Consider the following 20,397-nt stretch of genomic DNA (forward strand, 5'->3'; position numbering starts at 1 on the left):
ATTGCAGTTTCTGAATTAAGCAGTTACGTTTTACAAGTGAAAAAGCAATAAAATATGAGTAAAAGTTTTATTAATTGAAAACTATTAAGGAAACACTTTTTATTTCTAGCTACACTTGTCGTGCCCGCAACTGAATTTAAGATCCTTTGCAACTTGAGTAAACATAGCCTAAATTCTGTGCTGAAATTTTCCTGAGCAGTATAGGTTTGCAAAAGTTACTAATTTTTTCCAAAGCCTCATTTAAGTGCAATATCAACATATATTCATATACTTCTGTCTCAGACACAAAGAACAAATTATACACCTCAAAACAGGAATTGAAAGACATCTGAGTATGGATCAAATACTACAGAAAACATGTTGCTACTTTTTAAAACTATGTATTTTAAAAGAAATGCAGAATTTGCTTTACAAATTTCACCACTAAAATCTTTGTGAATTCACTATGACAAAGTCAAAAATACAAAAGGAAAATGTGATGATTTGCCAAAATCCCGTTACCTATGTGACAGCAGCACCTTGAAGGCCATCTGATTCAGTCCCAAGTGACCTGGCAGCAAACTTGACCAATCCCAGTTCCATTCAGTAATGGCTGACTGTTGATACATGGCAAGAAGCTAGTTAGTTATTCATCAGCATTAATATGATCAGTACATTAAAGCTCCAGCTATGATATACTAACAAAAGAGGGGCATCTAGAATGAGGACTTAGAAAGATGTTATCAATCATGTCCACAGAAGAAGGTTTTTATTCCAATAAAATGGCAATTAATTAATTAGGGACATAGCCACAGTTTATAAAAAAACAAATCAGTTTTTTTAACCATTATTATTCCAACTGTTGATGGCATTCTGATCAACTACTTTGTCTGTGAGCTTTATTCTTTGTCCAAAAAGCAAAATAGTTGGTAACTTTCTATGTAACAGCAATTTGTATTTTCTGCTGTCAGCAAAAAGTTATGTCATGAAAAATTTGGCATAGCTGGAATTGAAGAAGTAACCTGTATCATAATTAGAGTGATTTAATGCTGTATTATAAACAGCATTAAATCTAGAAAATAGGAACAAGTATAACTCCATAGTGCTTATTTAATAAACAAAAGCAATCTACATCATCAGTGGGCAGACAAGAGACCATACACAACATTCTTATTTTTAAAAAACAGTAAATCCTGTTGCATAATGTTCCTTATCATTGTCATCAATGGCCAAGTAGTGACTATAATCTTCTTGGGAGTAAATAAGTACAAAGTTATTGCCGTAACACTGAAACATCACCGAGTAGTAAAAAAAAAAATGTTTAAGCAAGTCAAAACAATGAAAATAAACCTAAATAAATAGTAAAGTATAACTTGGAGTGTATCTTTTTCTTCTTACAGACAGCACTTGGTTCCTCTGGGAGAGCAGAATCACTGCAATCCTCCTATTCCTCCCATCTATATTTCATCACTTTCCTTCACCTTACCTAATTTACTCCCTATCCCCCACCTTTGCCATGCATGTTAAAGTAAAGTAGAAAAACAAAGGTGAAACACAGAGTACGAAGGGGAAATAAGGGTAACAAGAAAAAACAAAATACTGAGAAAACAGAAAGCAAATGAACAAGAAAAGGTTCCTTGTCAGTGCTCTGGCATCTTTACAGGCACTGGAAATAATTTTCATTGGAAACGAGACACTCAGCTCTACTGATCACTGTTTTATAAATGGACAGTCCCACACCACTAAATAAATGTACAATTTAATGGTAAAGGGAACTGAACTATTTAATAATATCATTAAACTTGGAAATAGAATCAGAGGAGAGAATTATAGAATGATTGAGGTTTGAAGGGATCTGAAAGATCACTATGTTCCAACCTCTTGCTATGTGCAAGGCACATCTTTCAGTAGAGCAGATTTCTCAGAGCTCTGCCCAGCCTAGCCTGGAATGTTTTAAACAGATGGGGCAACCACAGCTTCTCTAGGCAACCTGTTACACTGCCTCACAACTCTCACAGGAAATAATTTCTTTTGAATATCTAATCTAAAGCTACTCTCTGTTTGAATCCATTCCGCTTTGTCCCCTTTACATGCTCATGTACATTGTTCTTCTCCATCTTTCTTGTAAGCTTCCTTCAAGTACTGCAAGGCTGCAATTAGGTCACACTGAAGCCATCTCTTTTCCAGGCCAAACAACTGCAATTCTTCATAGGAGAAGTGCTCCATCCCCCTAGTGACATTTTGCTGTTCCTCCTCTGGACTGGCTCCAGCAGCTCCATGTCCTTCCTGTGCTGGGGTCCCCAGAGCTGAATGCAGCACTGCAGGTGGGCTCTCACCAGAATGGAGTAGAGGAGCAGAATCAACTCCCTTTACCTGCTGGTCATGCTCCTTTTGATGCAGCCCATCAAACAGCTGGCTTCCTGGGCTGAATATGAGGAAGAACTTTACTGCCTGGCTGACTGAGCACTGGAACATACTCCCCAGAGAGAATGTTGAGTCTTCCTCACTGGAGATACTCAAGAACCATCTGGACACAATTCTCTGCCCCTGTGCTCTAGGATAACCCTGCTTGAGCTGGGAGGTTGGACAAGATGACCCACGGTGGTCCCTTCCAATCTCACCCATTCTGTGGATCTCTGATTCTTGATTGGAAGCTCCCTTTCAACTCAAGGTATTCTATGATTCTATTGATTCAAAGATTCTATAAAGCATGCTTCTCTGGAGTGAGGAGCCTTGAGCAGCCTTGTGGAATTGGTATTTGTCTCCTTTTTCAGGATATTAACACTTTTATTGCAACATGACAATGATTAAGCATTCATTAAACAAGTAAGAAAAACAAGTATATTTTACAGCAATATAACTCATGAAATAGACCAAAATAGTCAAAACTGGAGAGATTACACTGTATATAAGCAGAGCTGCACTGAAAAAGGATGCATTTCCACACAAGTTTGTAAAGTGAATTTTGTGTCACTGCAATACCACATCTTTTCAAATATTTCAATTGAATGCTGGAATCAAAAATGCTGATGACATATTAAGAATATATGAGAAACAATGGCATAAGATTTTTTAAGTATAAAAGTGGTATCAGAAACTATCTAGCATTTTGTGTAATGAATTGGTCATGGAGTGCTCCAGCAGAGATTTAGGCAACTAGATCTCTTTTCTTTAACTGTTCCATTATAATGAAACTAAATTCTAATAAGATTGTAATCCTTTACATATTATGAGTATGACTTAAAGAAAACCAGACATTTATGCCTTTTGTGTGTGTGTGTGTGTGTGTGTGTTTTAACTCACCTAGTCTCACTGTTCTGTAAAATCTCTGTATTTCTAAAGCATTCTTTACTTGACTGTTCAACATATCTGTGAAAGCCCCTTGAGGAAGATTATAAATATGAACTTATAGTTCTGATAGGAGTTTTCAAAGGATTCAGACTAACCCTATACTATTGCACAGATGTAATAAAAGTTATTGCTATTACGGGCTTTCCCTCAGTATATTGAACACAGAAAGTGTAAGTAAATGCAAATTGCTCTTGCATGCAATAATTCCAATCAAGGAAGAGGCCAGTAATGGCTTTTTGAACATCATGATATTGTAGAGGGTACCCTCATTACGCTCCCAAGAAATAATATACCTTTCTGCTTCATTAAATGTGAACACACATAAATAAGTCCATTGTCATACATTCAGTCTTTATCATTATCATGATCATAATAATACCAACAAGTAAAAATATACTATAACCAAGGTTTCAGATTTTCACAAACCTGATTGAATACTTTCGCATAAGATTGTCTGTACACCTGGAAAGGATTGAAGACAGGCTGCTCTTCTCTGCCCTTCAGCGTCAAAGGCAGATGTTGACTCGAGGTAACACCATCTTCAGAAGAATTCTCACAAGACAGCTGCTCTTTCAAATATTCCTTTTGGAAGAAAAAGCAACCACAGAATAGTACAGGCCACCTAGCTTTCTATGTGAAATTTGCCTACATTTCAAGTAGAAGTTTGGAAGATAAAAGTTCCTTTTAATACAATGGGGAATTAAAAATCTTTTAAAAAATAGAAACCTTTTTAACAATATCACCATTTTACAATGAACAAGAAATAACCTCAGAAAACATGCACCCTTTTGAATTAAACTTTTTGGAAAAGAGTCAACAATTACTATAAATCAATTCTTCTATTAACATGTTGTAACCATGTTATTTAAACATAGGAAATAAATATTCTCCCACTCTTGAAAGCTATTTTTAGCTGCTTAAACATTCAAGGACTAGAAGCAGTATAATTTGCATTGCAATTTTAGAAACTATACTGTAACAGATGCATTATTATTTTGGACACCATCTTTTCTGTTTTCACTTCTTCAACTACTATGTGAATAAATCATCATTGCAGGCCAATAAAGTGTTTTGATTAAATAGAACCATTTCATGAAGAACTAGATAATGAAACATTTACACATCCATTTGCTGGATTAACTACTGTGATTAAACAATTTATTGTTATTAAAATGAAGTCCATTACATGGAGAAGTACTCAAGGTAAGTCATTAGGATGGGTGGATTCAAATGCTCCTCTTATTTGCAGTAATGCTGAGGTGGAATAACAGGCAAACTACCTGCCAAGGCATCCTGTGCCTCTCAGTAGGTGTTTCTAAAAGAAGAATTTCATCATCTGTTTAAACTTACCCAATTATGGCCTGACCTGAAAGGCACAAATTCAGTTTCAGGCCACACAGACTGTAGCTGTTTCTCCCTTGTGTTGGCACTAGCATATGTTGTGAAATCAGCCAGGAAAAAAAAAGGCTTCATCCAGATAAACAAGCCACATGACTTCTAGTACTAGGACAAAAGTGGAGAAGCACAAGGGCAAGAGAAGGAGAAGGACTGTCTCTCTGCTGGTTGAAATCAAATGTCATGTCCGACCAAGAGAATCACAAAATTGTCTTAGATATGGGAAAAATCCCCAACCAAGCAAAAGAAGAAAACCAAACTGACCTTTTTTCTGCTTAAAACAATATCACAGAGCAACTGGGAAAACATACCCTCTTTTAGCTATTTTTACTCAGCTTTTCAAAAATACCTGGATTTTTATTTCCCCATTCATTTATTCATTCACTACTTTATGCCATAACAAAGATTTCAGAGCCACGGTGAATGAGGTTATTTAAAAGCTATTTCTGTACATCTACCAAATTTTCATAAATGTACTGCCTTCCATGAACACATTTTTACAAAATCTGTAGACTAAAGCAACCCAGCCCTCTGGATGTAACAGAGCCAGCAGAAGCAGATTGTGTTGCTTTTTCAGAACCAATACTGGAAATAGCTATCCATGTGTTGCCAGATGAAGAACTATTTGCTCAGCTGGTGGGAAGACACAATGCTTATTTTGCAAAACCAGTAGTCTACAGAAAGGCACTGTACGTATTCTGTAGGATCATGTTAAACATTAACCAAGTAATGAACCAGCCTGGGTATGCCATCTCAACTCCCTTTTTGGAAAGCAACACCGGTTCACTGAACGGGTAACTTTGGGGTCTGGGACCACCAGAGACCACAAGAGGGACCCCCGGGACAGACGAACACACACGCAAAGTGGGGAGGGCATGTTATGGGTCTCCAGGAAATTATTATTATATGTATGGTTCGTTCTGGGAAAATCAATGAATATGTATGTAAAATACAGTATATAAAGCAGGAGCTTTTCTGTGCTTGACATGCACAATTCTGGTGGAGATATCCCTGCGGCATCTGGCACTTTAATAAAGAATGCCTGCTTCTTAATGTTACAGTGGTGTTAGAAGGGAGATTTTGACCAATTTTGCTAACACCTGCTTGGCAGGGTTCAAAAAATTCAAGTGGTATGCAACTGACCTCAATAAAGGTGTTTTTCTGTCTTTAATAAAATACTGTGGATTTGCTTTTGATGAAGAGACTTATTCAACAATGGTAAATACATTACATTAAGATGCCCTTTAGTACAGTAAATATCATAGTCGCTGAAAGGGTCATGTTTAAAAAATGTGAAAATATGAAATCACATCTGTAAACATGTGAACTATATCCTCAGTACACTGACTGGGCATCAGACCAAATATACAGAATATTATTGAGCCTGATAGCTCAGAAGAGTTATCTCTTTGGTTCTCATTACTAAAAAATATTTTAATTTTTTTTTTTTGCAAACACATGAAGGGCTGAACACTGTTTTGAGTATACAGTAACTGTTGAAAATTTTTATAAAATCATATCTCTATTTTAAAATCCAGCTTCCAAGAACCCATATACCTTTTCACCTGCTTTTCTAAGGAATATTACTAAGAACAACAATTTTCTGTCCCATGATTTTGTTTTTACACATGATTACCAAGCAGTGTAGCATAAAGATCTCTAAACTTATTTTAAGAACACAATCCCGTGACATTCCAAGGAGTCCTTAAACAAAAGAGTGGACCTTTGAATACACAATCAAATCTATTTCTTGGGCAGGCACATAAAACATAATTTAGGTTTTGAAAAATAATATTGAAAAGTTCATAATCATAATACCATGCTAAGCATTAAAATGTTTTGTAATGGTTTCAAAGGCATTTGAAAGTAATACAGGTAAAGCCTTCTGTAACTCAAGCTGGTCAGGATCTCTCTTCTTCTTCTTCTCTTTTAAAACAATACAGTTTTTTCCACTGAGAAATGTTCTATTTTTAAAAAGGGTCTTACTAGCTGCAGAAATTCAAGGAGAGACACCTGGGATGTGGAAAGTCAGGCTGAAGTCCCTTTTCCCCCTAATTCTCTTAGCTTCATACTTCCTATTGGAGCTGCTCCACTTTGTATAAATAACCGAATACTCACAGGAGTCAGATCTTAGATTGGGGTCTCCAAAACCCAGGATGTGCATTTTATTCCTTCAGCTATCATTCCATTTTTTGACCCTAAAAGTTACGGACTGTATTTTTACCACTATTTCTACAAGGCAAAACAACTCCAACAAGGGAAAAAGGAGTTCCATGCTGATAGCTAATGGTATGGAGGTTTGGGGAATTAGTTCAGATGTGGGAGATGCAGATTCAATTCCCTGTATAAACCAGGAAGTATAAAGATTTGAGCCTGCATATGCTGTCCCCCAGGTAACTGTCCTAACTTCTGGAGTATATGCTATTTTCGATGGTCTTTTCCACATCTCTTTATACCTAATAGTAATCCTGAATGTGCTCCAGGTGAGGAAGTTTTGTTTATTACAGTAATAATTTTCACTTCACTTCCTAAACCAGTTAATTGTTCAGGAAATTGAAACTTGAAAAGATTCTATACTGTACTAATGTAAGGTTGCCATCTCTGCATATATGCTTACATTGCTTCTGATGCTTCCAAAGGCAGATTCATAAAGGTTATTTTTAAGCCTCTACTTAGGAACCAAACAGTTGGATCCTATTTTCAGAAGCACAGTGTGTGTACTAAGGTGCTCTCCATGGCCTCCCTACAGACATAGCTCTCTAAGTCAGGGTTTTCTGCAACCAGGTTTTTTAGAAGAAAAATGCTGGCCTCTACCTATATTTGCATTATTTTGTATTTTATTATAAACACTTCTGTACACTTTCAAGGGTCTTAAGCACCTCCTTATGCATTCAAGGAATTTAGTAATTAAAACTAAAACCAGAACTTTCTAAATTAAGGTGTGTAACCATACAATTTAAACAAACCTATGTTTATTTCAGTGAATAAAACCAAAATGCTTTTGGTAACTTGGGGGAATTTAGAACAGCCTTAGAAATAATGCAATTACTCTTTTACATTGCCAAAATTCCATATGCAGCAAATAAATCGGAATTTGTATCTTGTAATTTTAAAAGCACTTTGGCTGAACAGAATTGTCTAAATTGAGTAAGATTTCATTTACTTCCTCAGTATAGCCATAGGGGTTGCTTGTTTGTTTAAACCAAGATAGTTAATTAACCAAGTGTAATTTTACCTTTGTAACAGTCAATTCTTCAACAGCCTTCGTTGATTTTTAATTTTTTTTTTAAACTGTGCTCAGACTCCTAAAATGAATCTGTGGTCTACAACATGAAACTGAAGGAAGTTTATGAGCCATACTACTGTCTAAGTACCTAAATAAAATCTTTAGTGTTTCCTACAACCTAGTCTTTTCTGTAGAAATGCACAAAAGCCTAAACTGAATGGATTCTATTACAACACAATATAGGATTCTATATTGATTTTAAGAACTATTATCACCTCCTTGACTAACCCTTAGCTGCCAGCAGATGTTGCCCCAGGCCAGTACACACCTAATTGGTCTGTGGAAAGGCCGTTTCCCTACCTCATTGAGCCGGATGATGTGATAAATCTGCCTCAGGTACTCACTACCACCTGGTTTGTGGCAGATATCCAGGACCATCATGTTTATATTACGCTCAGACAATCCAAGTGCAATACCTCCTTCCTCTAATGTTGCACCTTCAACTGTGACTGAGGCACTAGAAGATAGAAAAGATACAGTCCTAAGTTAAATTTATAAAGAGCAAAATATTAATATCAATTCAGCTAGAATTACATATTCAAAAAAACCTGGAAGTACTTAGACATATGTTGCCCTACATATATCTCTCACATAATACGTGTTAAATAACAGTATTATACTAATTTTAATCACCTTAATTGGAAAGATGAACAGATAAAACACTCCTTCAGGATAAAGAAGTAGCAAATATTTTCGTTTCCCCTAGAGAAGTATCTTTGGTACTAGAAATGGCATTTACATTTGATCTCTTGTGCATTTTTCTTTGCCTGTCACAGCATATATTAAAGCCTAATTAACATGTCAGAAAGGTAGCCATTACTTTAAGTATAGGTTAGAAGTTTTAAATTGAAGTAGTTTTCTTTCCACTGCTATGTTGTTAACCATTTAAAAGGTCCGTATTTGCCACTTGTTGCATTTTTTGCCCTATACCTTTCCTTGGGGCTTTTTTTGTATTTGTGTGAAACTTCTACCATGAAAATCTGAAAGTGACATTTCCAAATGCCTCCAAAAATGTGCATTCAAATCTCTGATCATTGTCAGACTCTGCATGCAACCACAAGTTACTATCTTAGTACTGCTACTAATGAAGTCTAAGAAAGAAGTAGTACTGAAATTTTCCTCAAATACTAGAGCTGCAGCACAGGTATTTAACATGTATGTGTCAAGAATTCAAAAGATTAACAAATATTGTCTTTTCTACAGACACGGTTGGATAATTTAAAATAAACCAAGGAAGCATTATCAATCAATTAAAAAAATCAGTGTTGTAATTGTTAAGAAGTAAAACAAAAAACAAAACATCAAAAAAATCCCAAAAATCTGAAAACAAAACCACTGTGGTTGCAGTTTACTGTTTAAAGTGTGCCGTGGTTACAAAGTCAGTCCTTCTGAAAGTTGCTGTTTGACCTACAGGCTCTCTGAAATGCTGCACAGCTGCTGGACATTAAAGCCAATACATATTGCTTCCACATGCAGTTTCAGAATGTCCTACAGGGCAAATAGTTTCAAAATATAAACTATAATTTTGTTCTTTGCTGAATGCAAGTAAGTGATACTACATTATTATGGTGTACTTTACAGAAAAGCTTCAAAGAAATCGATCTTTAAATTAAAGCACATTTAAGGCTGATATTTGATGCCACATAAAGATACAATCTGAATGTCGTGTCAAAATTCTTAGCAACTAACATTGAAAAAGCTAAGGACCTCTGACAAAGGAATGTATCAGTGCCAGCACCCAAATTGTATTCTTTACTGCCCGTTACTGCACAGGTGAAGCAGATGATTGGATTCAGGCAGCACTATGATTAATGACTTCCTTTCTGGATTTGGGACTGCCTATCAATCATGTCATTAGCAAGAATGTGCCCTGAGAGAGGCAGACCTCAGCCAAGGAATAACTGCATTCATCTTAATCTGTATATGCACCCAGCCAGCAAGGTCAGGGTCACCATGATGAAAAACAATAATCTTCAATTCGACAAATTACTTTGCAAAGACAGACATTTCTTTTCTTCCCAAGATGTGTGTTTTTTAGAATCTAACGTGACTGTTTACAGCCCTGGTGCTACCATAAAGTGAAGGTTACTTTAATGAATAGTAATACTTTCAGGCAGTACACAAGACAGGTAAAGAACCTTTGCCATTTTCTGAACCTTTCAATGAGGGCTATAATTTTTGAAATATTCTTTAAAATTAAGTTAATATATATTATTTAGACTTTTTATGTAAATAGCAATTCTGATAATAATAACATAACATGAAATCAAGCAAGAATTTTACTTACAAAAGCCCACTACACTTCAAAAATGTTTTTATGGCTGTGTAGATGAGTCCCAAATAAATTTTTGAAATTTATTGGGTTTTTTCTTTCCTATGTATCTATTAGAAGTCTATAAACATTTAGAAATATGTGTGTATGCACATGCATCCAGCTAAATCAGAAAATAATTTGATTATTGAATGGTTACACAGCACAAGTATAGTACATAGTATATAATTACAATATAGTAATTTCATTCATGAAAATCATAAATCCCCTCTTGAAAGACTGTTTTTAGTTTAGTAATTATGTGGTCACTACTTACTTTAATTGATTATTTGAATTTCAGCTCTAATATATTAGTTTTGTAATTTGCATTTACAATAACATTTATCTCTAGATATCTCAGGTATTTATAAACTGGATCTTTTTTTCCCACAGATATTGACTCATAATATTTGAATGAAAAGTGGAAAAACAACATTCATATTAGATTTCTCTTGCAGAAATTCAACTCAAGTCAGGGGAGTCAACTTCATAACTGCATCAAATAACTGTTCACTTGGAGAGCAGGTGATGTATTCTTCATTCTTAGCTTAAAATTACCAGGCCTAGTTCTCTCGTTGCTGTAAACAAACTGTAGACATGCAGAAACATTTTCCCATGTTTTACTTTCCACAATCTGATACCTAACATGTAACACAGCATTTTTGTTGTATTTTACAAAAGAAAATACAGTAGCATATTAATTTAAAATTCTCATCTTCTGAAGATGTGTAAATTAACTCAAGTTTTAGTTTTTAGAGGTTATCCACAATATTGTCTTCCTATATTTGTTTTTAAGAAGTACCTATTCTCTCAGTGACATTACAAACTGTATTATGGACCACTGTGTTAAGTATCAATTTACAAATTATCATTATGCTCTTTTATTCTACAACTCAATCAGTCACTGGCATCTGGCTTCAATCCTTTAATCATTGGATTAGATCTTGTAAATTAGAATTAAATGGAAATGCAAAGATAACAAAGGTCAGTGTCAATGAGTGTTTGTGTGACACTATTACTACTTACCACATTTATTACTGCTACCCACATTAACTGACTACTCATAGAAACAGGACACTGTCCCTTAAAAACCTGTTCAGTGGTATCACTAATTCCAGCCTACAATCACTGTATCCTTTGTTTATAGGGACAAATCCTGACATGACAACAACAACTGCAACCTTCAAGAATATTCATGGAATAAACCAGCAATCTTACTTTCGGTGGTTACAATTTAATTCAGTAAGTCATGTTATTCCAATCAATCTAATATGGCAAAGTTGATGAATGGTATTTTTACAGAATGATACATGAAAGCAACATTAAAACAGACTGGACTACAAACACACTGACATGTACACAACTCCTTGAAAAATCACTGTAAAGGTCTTAATGTCAAATCTGAAGGAAAAATTGGTATTTTCTCAGAAAGGCACAACAGGATATTATTCCTGTCCTTTTATGATATACCCTATTTGCCTCAGGGTTTTATATGTTTTAGAATAAAGTATGCTTACTTTTTATTCACAGATGAACACTGAAAACTTCTCACAGTTCCTCTTAATTTAATCACCACAGTAAAATTAAATTATAAATGTATTTAGTACGGGTTCACATTTTGAAAGGTAATGGACTTGTCCATATTTTTGATAACATGAAATCTTGTAGTACTATGAACACACCATTCTGATGAAACTACCATATTTTAGTGTTTCAGCTATGAACTTAAATTACAAACCCATGGTATATCAATATTTAGGACTAATCTGTTTTATATAAGATCACTGCTCATCTCTTTTCCTTAAAATTAAGCAGTAGCCATAAACATGCCAATAATCCAGTAAAATAAAGAGCAAATAATAACATTTGAAAAATACTATGTCCTTACCAGTCTATGCTCAATTTTCTTGCCTTCAGCAACTGGTTCTCAATCCAGTTTGGTCTTTGCTGCTCAATGCTTTGTATAATCTTCTGGGTCACTTGCTTAGGACCACTTTTCTGTTTTCCCATAATACTTTCTAAGCACACACGAACTAAACTGAGTTTTTCTTTGCTCCATCTGTCAAGTGTTGCACCTGTTAAAAATTCTGCAGTATTTCCATCCTCAAATATCCGACATATAATTACAATCAAGTTCCAGACAAGCAGACCAGCTTTCTTCAATTCAGCAAAGTTTCTTGACATTTTTCTCTCAGCCAGAAAAAAGAAGTATTTAACTGGGGGAGGCAAACATGCAATCACTGTAGGTAACTTGCTGATTACAATAGATACTGCTTGAGCTGCAAGCCTTGTGAAGCCTTAAAAATAGAAAGAAAAGATTATATGATTAACATTAACAGTATAGTTCTAACTGCTTCTGAATGTTGTATGATAATTTCTAACTTCCTTTTGTACTGAAAATGGGTAAAAAGCTTAAGTACTCAACACTGTAGATTCACTTGTATTATGCTATCTGCACATAAATCCCACAAAACTCAAACAACTACATTAATTAAAAGCAGAAAATTTAAAATTTAGACTGTGACTCTCAACAATTAGTCCAGCTGTGCACAGTTGTTACAGATTCACAAGAAAAACAGTACTCAGGTATTCTGAATGGTAAAAAGTTGTCTTCAAAATTATAGCATTTTTCAACTTCACAACTGAAGCATTGTGCTAAGTGTATCAGAATATTACATACATTTATAACCTCTAGTTTTTTATAAATTCTTTTCTATATCCAAAATTACAAAAGTTCAGTTCATCATCTTTCATACAAACATCAACACTAGATAGCACTGCATTTTAAAGACCGTAGATAATAAAAGTAGCTATAAAAGTAACTACAGAGAAATTGTGCTGCTCAAAACCCAAGACATATATAAAATGAAAAACATAGCAAAATGTGTCAAGATTAAAAAAAGCACCAATCTCCAACAATTCAAGAAAACCCTGTGTCATTGCACCTGCATTCCAAATGTTTTTCTTTTATTAAAAAAAGAAAAAAGAAACCATATCTGTTCTAGATATCACACATACAAATTTAAATTGTCTTGAAGCCTAGACTATTACCTCTCAGTTTGCATATCAGTTCACACATAGCAATTAGCCTAAAATAGCCATACAAAAATTCTAGATTAAAATGAGAGTGCAGTGAAGATGTATGAAAAAAAAGAATGGATTGATGCCCTGGCTTGGCCACAATCTACATACTCAAAACACTGTGCCACAATATACTACAGTTTTGAAAAAAATCAGGTAATATTTTGGTGGCAAAAATTTATCACAAAATGTTTCTAAAAGTTAGCCTTCTGAATGACGACCTGAAGTGACAGATGCTTTAGGCACTGTGGGCTATGAAAATACATACCAGAAATCAGCTTTACATCTAATCACCTTCAAAATACCTCCTGTTCTGTATGATTTCTTTCTTCCTTTACTGTTTCAACAACCAAGCAGCAGCATATTCCACAAAAATTTCAGTGCTTCTTTTATTCAAGCATAAATTGCTGTGTGGTAAAGTTGGGGTGAATGACAGTCCCAAATGAAAAGATGATAATGAAAAGGAAAGCTGTTTACAGCCATTGAGGCCAAAGTATAGGCATTATTCTTCACTTTGTTTTGAATCCCATCTGACTACTGCCAGATGCTGGAAACATCTCCAGCATATTATTACCAATACTACAATACTGATTATTTTCAAAATCTTGTTTGTATATGTATGGCTGCAAGCCTCAAGAAAGAATAACCAAATTTTAATGGAAAGTACTGAAAACACCTCAACCACCACAGGATGTTTAGGAATAGTTTATTCATTGTAAAGCTATAACACTCACAAAATTTAATTGCCTAATTTTGGAGTAAATGACTTAAAAGTTTTTATGAGAAGCTTATAGGATGCATTGTACACATATATAAATATTATGTATAAATTTCACCTACATTTGCCAGATTCTTTTCTCTTCATTTCCCGAGGAGTGTAATTCCATTCCTTTGGAACAGTTTTCAGTAAACCTTCAGGAACTATTTGCTTGTGCTGGTATGTTCCATAGTTTTCTGTTGCCTCCCATGAATGCATCAAAGAAATTATTTGTTTCACTATACCCTTCACTGAATTAATCAAAGTCAACTTCAAGCATCTGACAACTTCTGGCTCCGACTCACCACAACTGGAAACTTCAGAAGGAAGAACTATTAACTATTCAGTAAGTGTAAATCTGTTTCAGAAAGTGTTTTCAGAATTCGTGTGGAAAAAAAATTAACATTATGTCATAATAAATTAGACCTATTTATCTGTTACAAATTAAGAAAGAGTATAATGCAAAACATAGGGCATCTTGGTACCATCTTAATACAGTACTGACAAAGAAAATCCATTTATTTCCTTAATTCTCATTTCTCTACTGATATATTTTAAAAATTCTATTTAAGCTAATTGATGTCTTCCTTTTTATATGGAAAACATTAAAGTATTTGTTAGGCATCAATGAGGCAAACAGATATACCTTTTTTTCTACTTTCTTGTCTTGAAAGTATTAATGATGTTTCATTTATTAGATACCCAAACTGCTATACAACAGACAGTAAAGGAAAAGAAAGGTATTTTGGAAACAAAAATACATACAAATAATAGTTATCAATAGAAACACAGCATGTCATCAGACTGCATGTTCAAAACACACCATCCTAAATACAGTTATTGACACTACATCAAGTATCAATCTTCTCCACATTCTTAATACCACAGGAAACTGCAGTTTCTCCATTGTCATGGAGCTGCAATTGTCAGATAGAGTGTTGCAGAGCATTTCAGACAGATGTTTTGACATGTTAGATCTTTAGATCCTTTGCTCATACTTTTGCTTCCCTCTACTTTTTGCTGATCTAATCATGGTCTTTCTGGAAGCTTCCAAGCACTATTTCTCTGTTTTTCTTCCTCTTACATGTTAAACTTCTACTTTTTGCAATCCCATTTTTCTCTGAGAAGTATCTGAGCACTTTTATAATTGTTTTCTATTTTGTGATGCTCATAATTCTATTTCCCCTCATGCATTCTCCCATTTTCATGCTCTTCTTTTGAGCCCTCCTGCTTTTAATCCATAATTTGCAATATCACCCTTCTAAACCTCACCTCTCTTTTCTGGTTGAAAACTGTTTTCCCAAGGGATAGAATTAGTTGGTCTAATTGTGAGGCCAGCTCTCCCCCTCAACAGAAAATTAAGAGGCTGAATGCCTGTTGACAATAGAAACTAAATGCTCATCAGATTATTTCTCCCGCAGTAGGAGAAGAAGTCCTTCCTTCTCTATTTCCACTCTTCTTCCTTGCATCCTCTCTTTTAAATTGTGGCAAAGGTCTGGAGCTGTTGAATGCATAGAGATGAAGAACCTCTACTGGTAGAGACCTACAAAAATATTCTGCAGCCAGTCTGCTGGTAAGACAAACACTTAAGGTCATCAGACTCCTGGTCAACAACACTGCTCTGGAACCTCTGCATTCTTCAAAATTTTAACCACTCCTACCATGGCCTGACTGCACAAACCCTTAAACAATACTATAATTTTGAAGTAAGCTAACATACTTTCACCTGATTGATTATGCTAAAAATAATACTCACTGCATGTCTCAAAATGAACAACATTTAACATCAGATTTGAAAGGCTTATTAAGAAATTAATAAATGAATAAAAACCTGTCATATTGTATAAGCAGTTCCACAGCAACTCTTTTTCCATGTAGGACTCAAAAGCAATGCCAAGAGATTTGGGTGATAAAGTGCAGTAAGACAATACTGTGAAGATTGTTTCAATCAGAGTAGGCTCTTTGTTATTTTCCTGTTCCAAGAGAGAACTTTGTTCACCACAATTTAATGCTTGATTACCTTCAAAATAAACAAAAACATAGTTCCAATAATTTCCAAGTAATTTAAGGTCTCAGTAATTGATAGTATTATTCAAAACAAACTGCAAAGTGTATCTGAATAATATTTCAAACAATAACACTTACAGATACTAAAATCAGATCTTTCTCTGCCTAATAACAGTTGACGGTCTTCCTGAATTATGCGGAGCCAATAAAGAAAGAGACTTAGGCATGTTTTCAAACTATGAAATATGCCTATTTAATTCATAATTAAATTGGAATTGACTGTAATTGGAAATTTATTATTTACTGAAGATTAATCATTAGATTCTAAACTGCAGAATCACAGTCAAAAATCTATTACTGCTTAACTCTTCCTTATATAATAGTCATATGAAACAATAAAATCCCATTTAGATATAAAAAACTAAGAAAAGTACCAGCTCCATATTCCCTACAATGTGCTTTGTTTTTCAGTGTAAGATGAAATTCAGAATAAAACAGTTCCACAAAACAAAATCTCAGCCCTGATAAAATACAGATTTTAAAGACAAGTAGTGAATATCATAAAGCGATATTAATTTAACCAAATTCTACAGGGAGTTTTGCTAAGATTTCAAGTACTATGTAAACTTACAAATATTTACAAATACTTCTGACAATCATTATAACACAATCTTCCTCATATAATACATAAGGATATGTTCAAAACTCCAGGAATCAATGCAATTCAATGACTTTGATTTGTGCTAATGTTGAAGACCTGAGCTTCCCACCTGTTTGTGAAATATGCTTCCAACTGTGAGAACCAGAGCCATAACCTGTTAAATACTCTTAATTTAAATTTCTAGTTTGCAAAAACAGTGGTTTCTGTAAAAAGTATTTAGATAAAATTATACTGTAAAATGTCATTGCTTTCTGCCAGTTTCGTTGTCTTTATCTTTAGCAACCTGTGGAGGAGAAAGATGGGAGTCTTCAAAATCTACCATAATGGAAAATCATTGCTTTCAACCCATCTTTGAATGACTTGAGAACTAAAAAAAAATCTCATTTTACTCTCTTCTGAATTCCTACAACCTAATTCATGCATTACTGTAAATTATTCAATCTAGGTAGCATGCAACCTTAGCAGAAACAGAGGATGTAGAAAGCTGAAAAACATGATCACTAATTTCATAACCAACAATATGTGGCTTTTTTTCTCCAAGGCAGCAGACAGATCTGCAATAAGACAGGTTTTTAATCAGCTTTCTTTTTCCTATGAGCTGAGTGCACTGACATTTATTGTTTTCAATTCCAGATGCCTCTAAGTGAAGAATCAAATGGATTCCACTTATTTACTCAAACCAGGTATATGTATGACAAAGAACTAACCATCAAAGCAGAAAAAGCAGTTCAAATGGTGAGATGAAAATCTGAAATGAACTTTGATTCTATTACTGTAAGTATTTATTTTTGAAATTAATTTAACCAAATTCTAGGGTGAGTTTTGCTAAGATTTCAAGTACTATGTAAACTGCCTTTGAAGTACATGATGGGGAATTGGTTTGTTTAAAGGTGCTCATGACTTGAAATTAAGCCTAAATTTGGTTTATGACCAATGGAAAGTTTACGTCACAACTTACTAATATACTAATTTTCAAATCAATTAGTGCTGCCAAAAGATTTAGATAAAGAAAGATGAGCATAAAAGAATTTTGTAGAAAGGGCTATAATACATCTTGTTATAACGACTGTATGATGCAACTCTTGTGCTTTTAAGCAAAGATCTGCATGAATCCACTACTAAATCATTCTGTGACTAAATATAACAAGTCATGTAATTATTCATCAGGTTTTTTTTGCTTTACCCTGAAGTAAATGCTGTCCTTGTTGTAACAACCTGAAAGCTCAGGTTAAAATCAGTTTTCTGATTGATAAGTGGTCATGGATCATAGAATCACAGAATCCCTTGGGTTAGAAGGGACCTTAAAGGATAATGTCATTTGAAAAGTTTAGCTAGCAGATCAGTATAGCTAGTTAAATACTATGAATTAGGAGTCTACAGAAAGATACATTGGTTTCTCTTGCCTTAGATTTTTTCTTTTACATTTATTAGTTCACCTGTCATAACATGAAATATTCATATCAGTTTGAACTCCAATGCAGCCTTCTTGTTAATTATTACATAGAACGGAATTTATATGACAAGTATTTTACTTACTGCCCTGTGATGCTTCCCTCTATTTTTTTCACTGACTGCATTTGTACAGCAGAAGCTAATTTGTGAAGGGAACCTAAAGCTCCCATAGGCAGCTCAAAGGAGATGCTTCCATATTATTTCAGCAAGACTTAGCATTCATACATAAATGTGGCTATATATTTATCAAGATACCTGCTAAAATAAAAAAAACAGCTGTCTGTTATTTCCATATATCATGTTGTTCTATATGTACAAAATATACAAAAACATATTAGAATACTATTCTTTTTAATATATATCTCTATAAGAAAATTATGTATCTATTGAATAAAAGCTATGCCCTAACCATTCACAATGAATCATTCTTCCTATGACAAAATAATGCACTAAATCTCTTGGGATACTACCATGTATTTTAAAAGCATAACTTCAGAAAGGCAGAGTTACAAGTGCAATTTATCCACATTTCTTTCTTACTGATAGAAATACCACCCAGTAATTTGCCAACATTATCACTCATCCAGCACTTACCTGACTAGTCTAGCCATAAAATGAATCTTGCTCAATTCAGAAAATCCTGTTACTAATGCTAGACCTCACTCTCCTCAGCTAATCCATACACGTCAGCCAAGATACAAATAATTATGCTGTCTTTTTTGACCAAAAGAGTTGGTCAAAACTCAAATTCATATATGCTGTTTCACTTAGGAAGAGGAATTAAAGATGGAAAAAATTATTTTTGATAGTGGTCTTTAATTTGCAAGGAGCATGAAAGTTTTGCTTTCTTTATTGATTATAAAGGTTTCTTTAAACAACAGTAACTGATCAGGATATAAAGAATGCAAAAAGGATATGCTTTATTTGTTTATAGAATCAAATACTTCAGCAGGCAGTCTGCAGTACACTACATTCTCAGTGCTCTTTCTGTCACTGACTTTTTTTCTGTTCCTTGCTGTATCTGACCTGGTAGATAATTTTACTTTTCTTTCAGAGTTGCTCCTCTCCAGTGACAGCAAAAATCTGTTGTAACTTTGAACATGGCTTCATTTTGGCAGTTGGTGTATTATTTTAGTTTTCAATTCCAAGGAGAAATTTTACATTATAGATTCATGGAAAAGTCACAGAATACTCTGAGTTGGAAGGGACCCACAAGGGTCATCAAGTCCAACTCTTAAGTAAATGGCCCATATGGGGGATTGAACTGACAACCTTGTTCCTAACAGCACCATGTCCTAACCAACTAAGCTAATCTCAGGATCCCATTACTCCTATTCTGAATAAAACCCAGATCTTAAACCTACCTGTTTCAATTTAATACATCCCAAATAATAATAAACTCTGTATTAGTTGCTATCTATCAAATAAATCCTAAATTTATGACAACCATAAAGCTCAACATGCCAAAGAAGCTTTAGAAGTGCTTATATCATCTGCCCACAGATTATTAATATATTAGCAAACTACTTCTGTAGGTATATATTTATATGTCATCAACGCCACAGCATTTTAATTTCACTCAACTCCATTTAGAGTTTTTTCTCCCTAAACAATTTATTTTCAACTGAGAAAAGAAGCTATCTGAGAAGAAGCTATCTGAGAAGAAGCTTCCATTAATGAATTTCTGAGTTAGTGATTCCTGTAGAATCTATCTTAGATAGATATATGGCCAATAGAAAAACCTATTACTGTCAGAATACCTCCAGTACTAATTTTATGGGATAGTATGCAGAAAGTATGACACTCTGACAGCCAAAATTTCATAAGGCAATACTGAATGTAGTCCTATGACCACATTAGCTCCCTAGTGTTCCTCTATGTATTTGGGTAGATACTAAACAGCTTACCTTCTTAAAACTTACTCAGTCAAGATCTCTACTGCAGCAAGAAGTTCCTACTAGAAATTACTATGTCTTTGAAAAGCTAACCATATGACCACATATCACAGACACCAAGTCTATCACACATGTATCAGACACTATCTTCACACTCTGTCAAGAAAAGGTAAGGTATTCACAGCAGGGGTCCACTGCAGTCCAAATAGGAAATCCTATTTA

The 20,397-nt window shown here is 34.4% G+C and overlaps 1 protein-coding gene across 1 annotated transcript in view; it reads right to left on the reverse strand.

Moving 5' to 3' along the window:
- KIAA0825 (KIAA0825 ortholog) overlaps window positions 1-20,397 on the reverse strand; it is a 232,646-nt gene that overhangs the window by 109,088 nt on the left and 103,161 nt on the right. Inside the window, exons 14-19 of the mRNA XM_036402547.2 lie at window positions 15,992-16,180; window positions 14,244-14,477; window positions 12,211-12,619; window positions 8,312-8,468; window positions 3,757-3,912; window positions 502-596 (exon numbers count right to left, since the gene is read on the reverse strand). Coding sequence (XP_036258440.1) covers window positions 502-596; window positions 3,757-3,912; window positions 8,312-8,468; window positions 12,211-12,619; window positions 14,244-14,477; window positions 15,992-16,180 — 1,240 coding nt within the window. The remainder of the gene's footprint in view (window positions 1-501; window positions 597-3,756; window positions 3,913-8,311; window positions 8,469-12,210; window positions 12,620-14,243; window positions 14,478-15,991; window positions 16,181-20,397) is intronic.

This window comes from Molothrus ater, chromosome Z (assembly GCF_012460135.2).
Source record: "Molothrus ater isolate BHLD 08-10-18 breed brown headed cowbird chromosome Z, BPBGC_Mater_1.1, whole genome shotgun sequence".
Classification (NCBI taxonomy): domain Eukaryota; kingdom Metazoa; phylum Chordata; class Aves; order Passeriformes; family Icteridae; genus Molothrus; species Molothrus ater.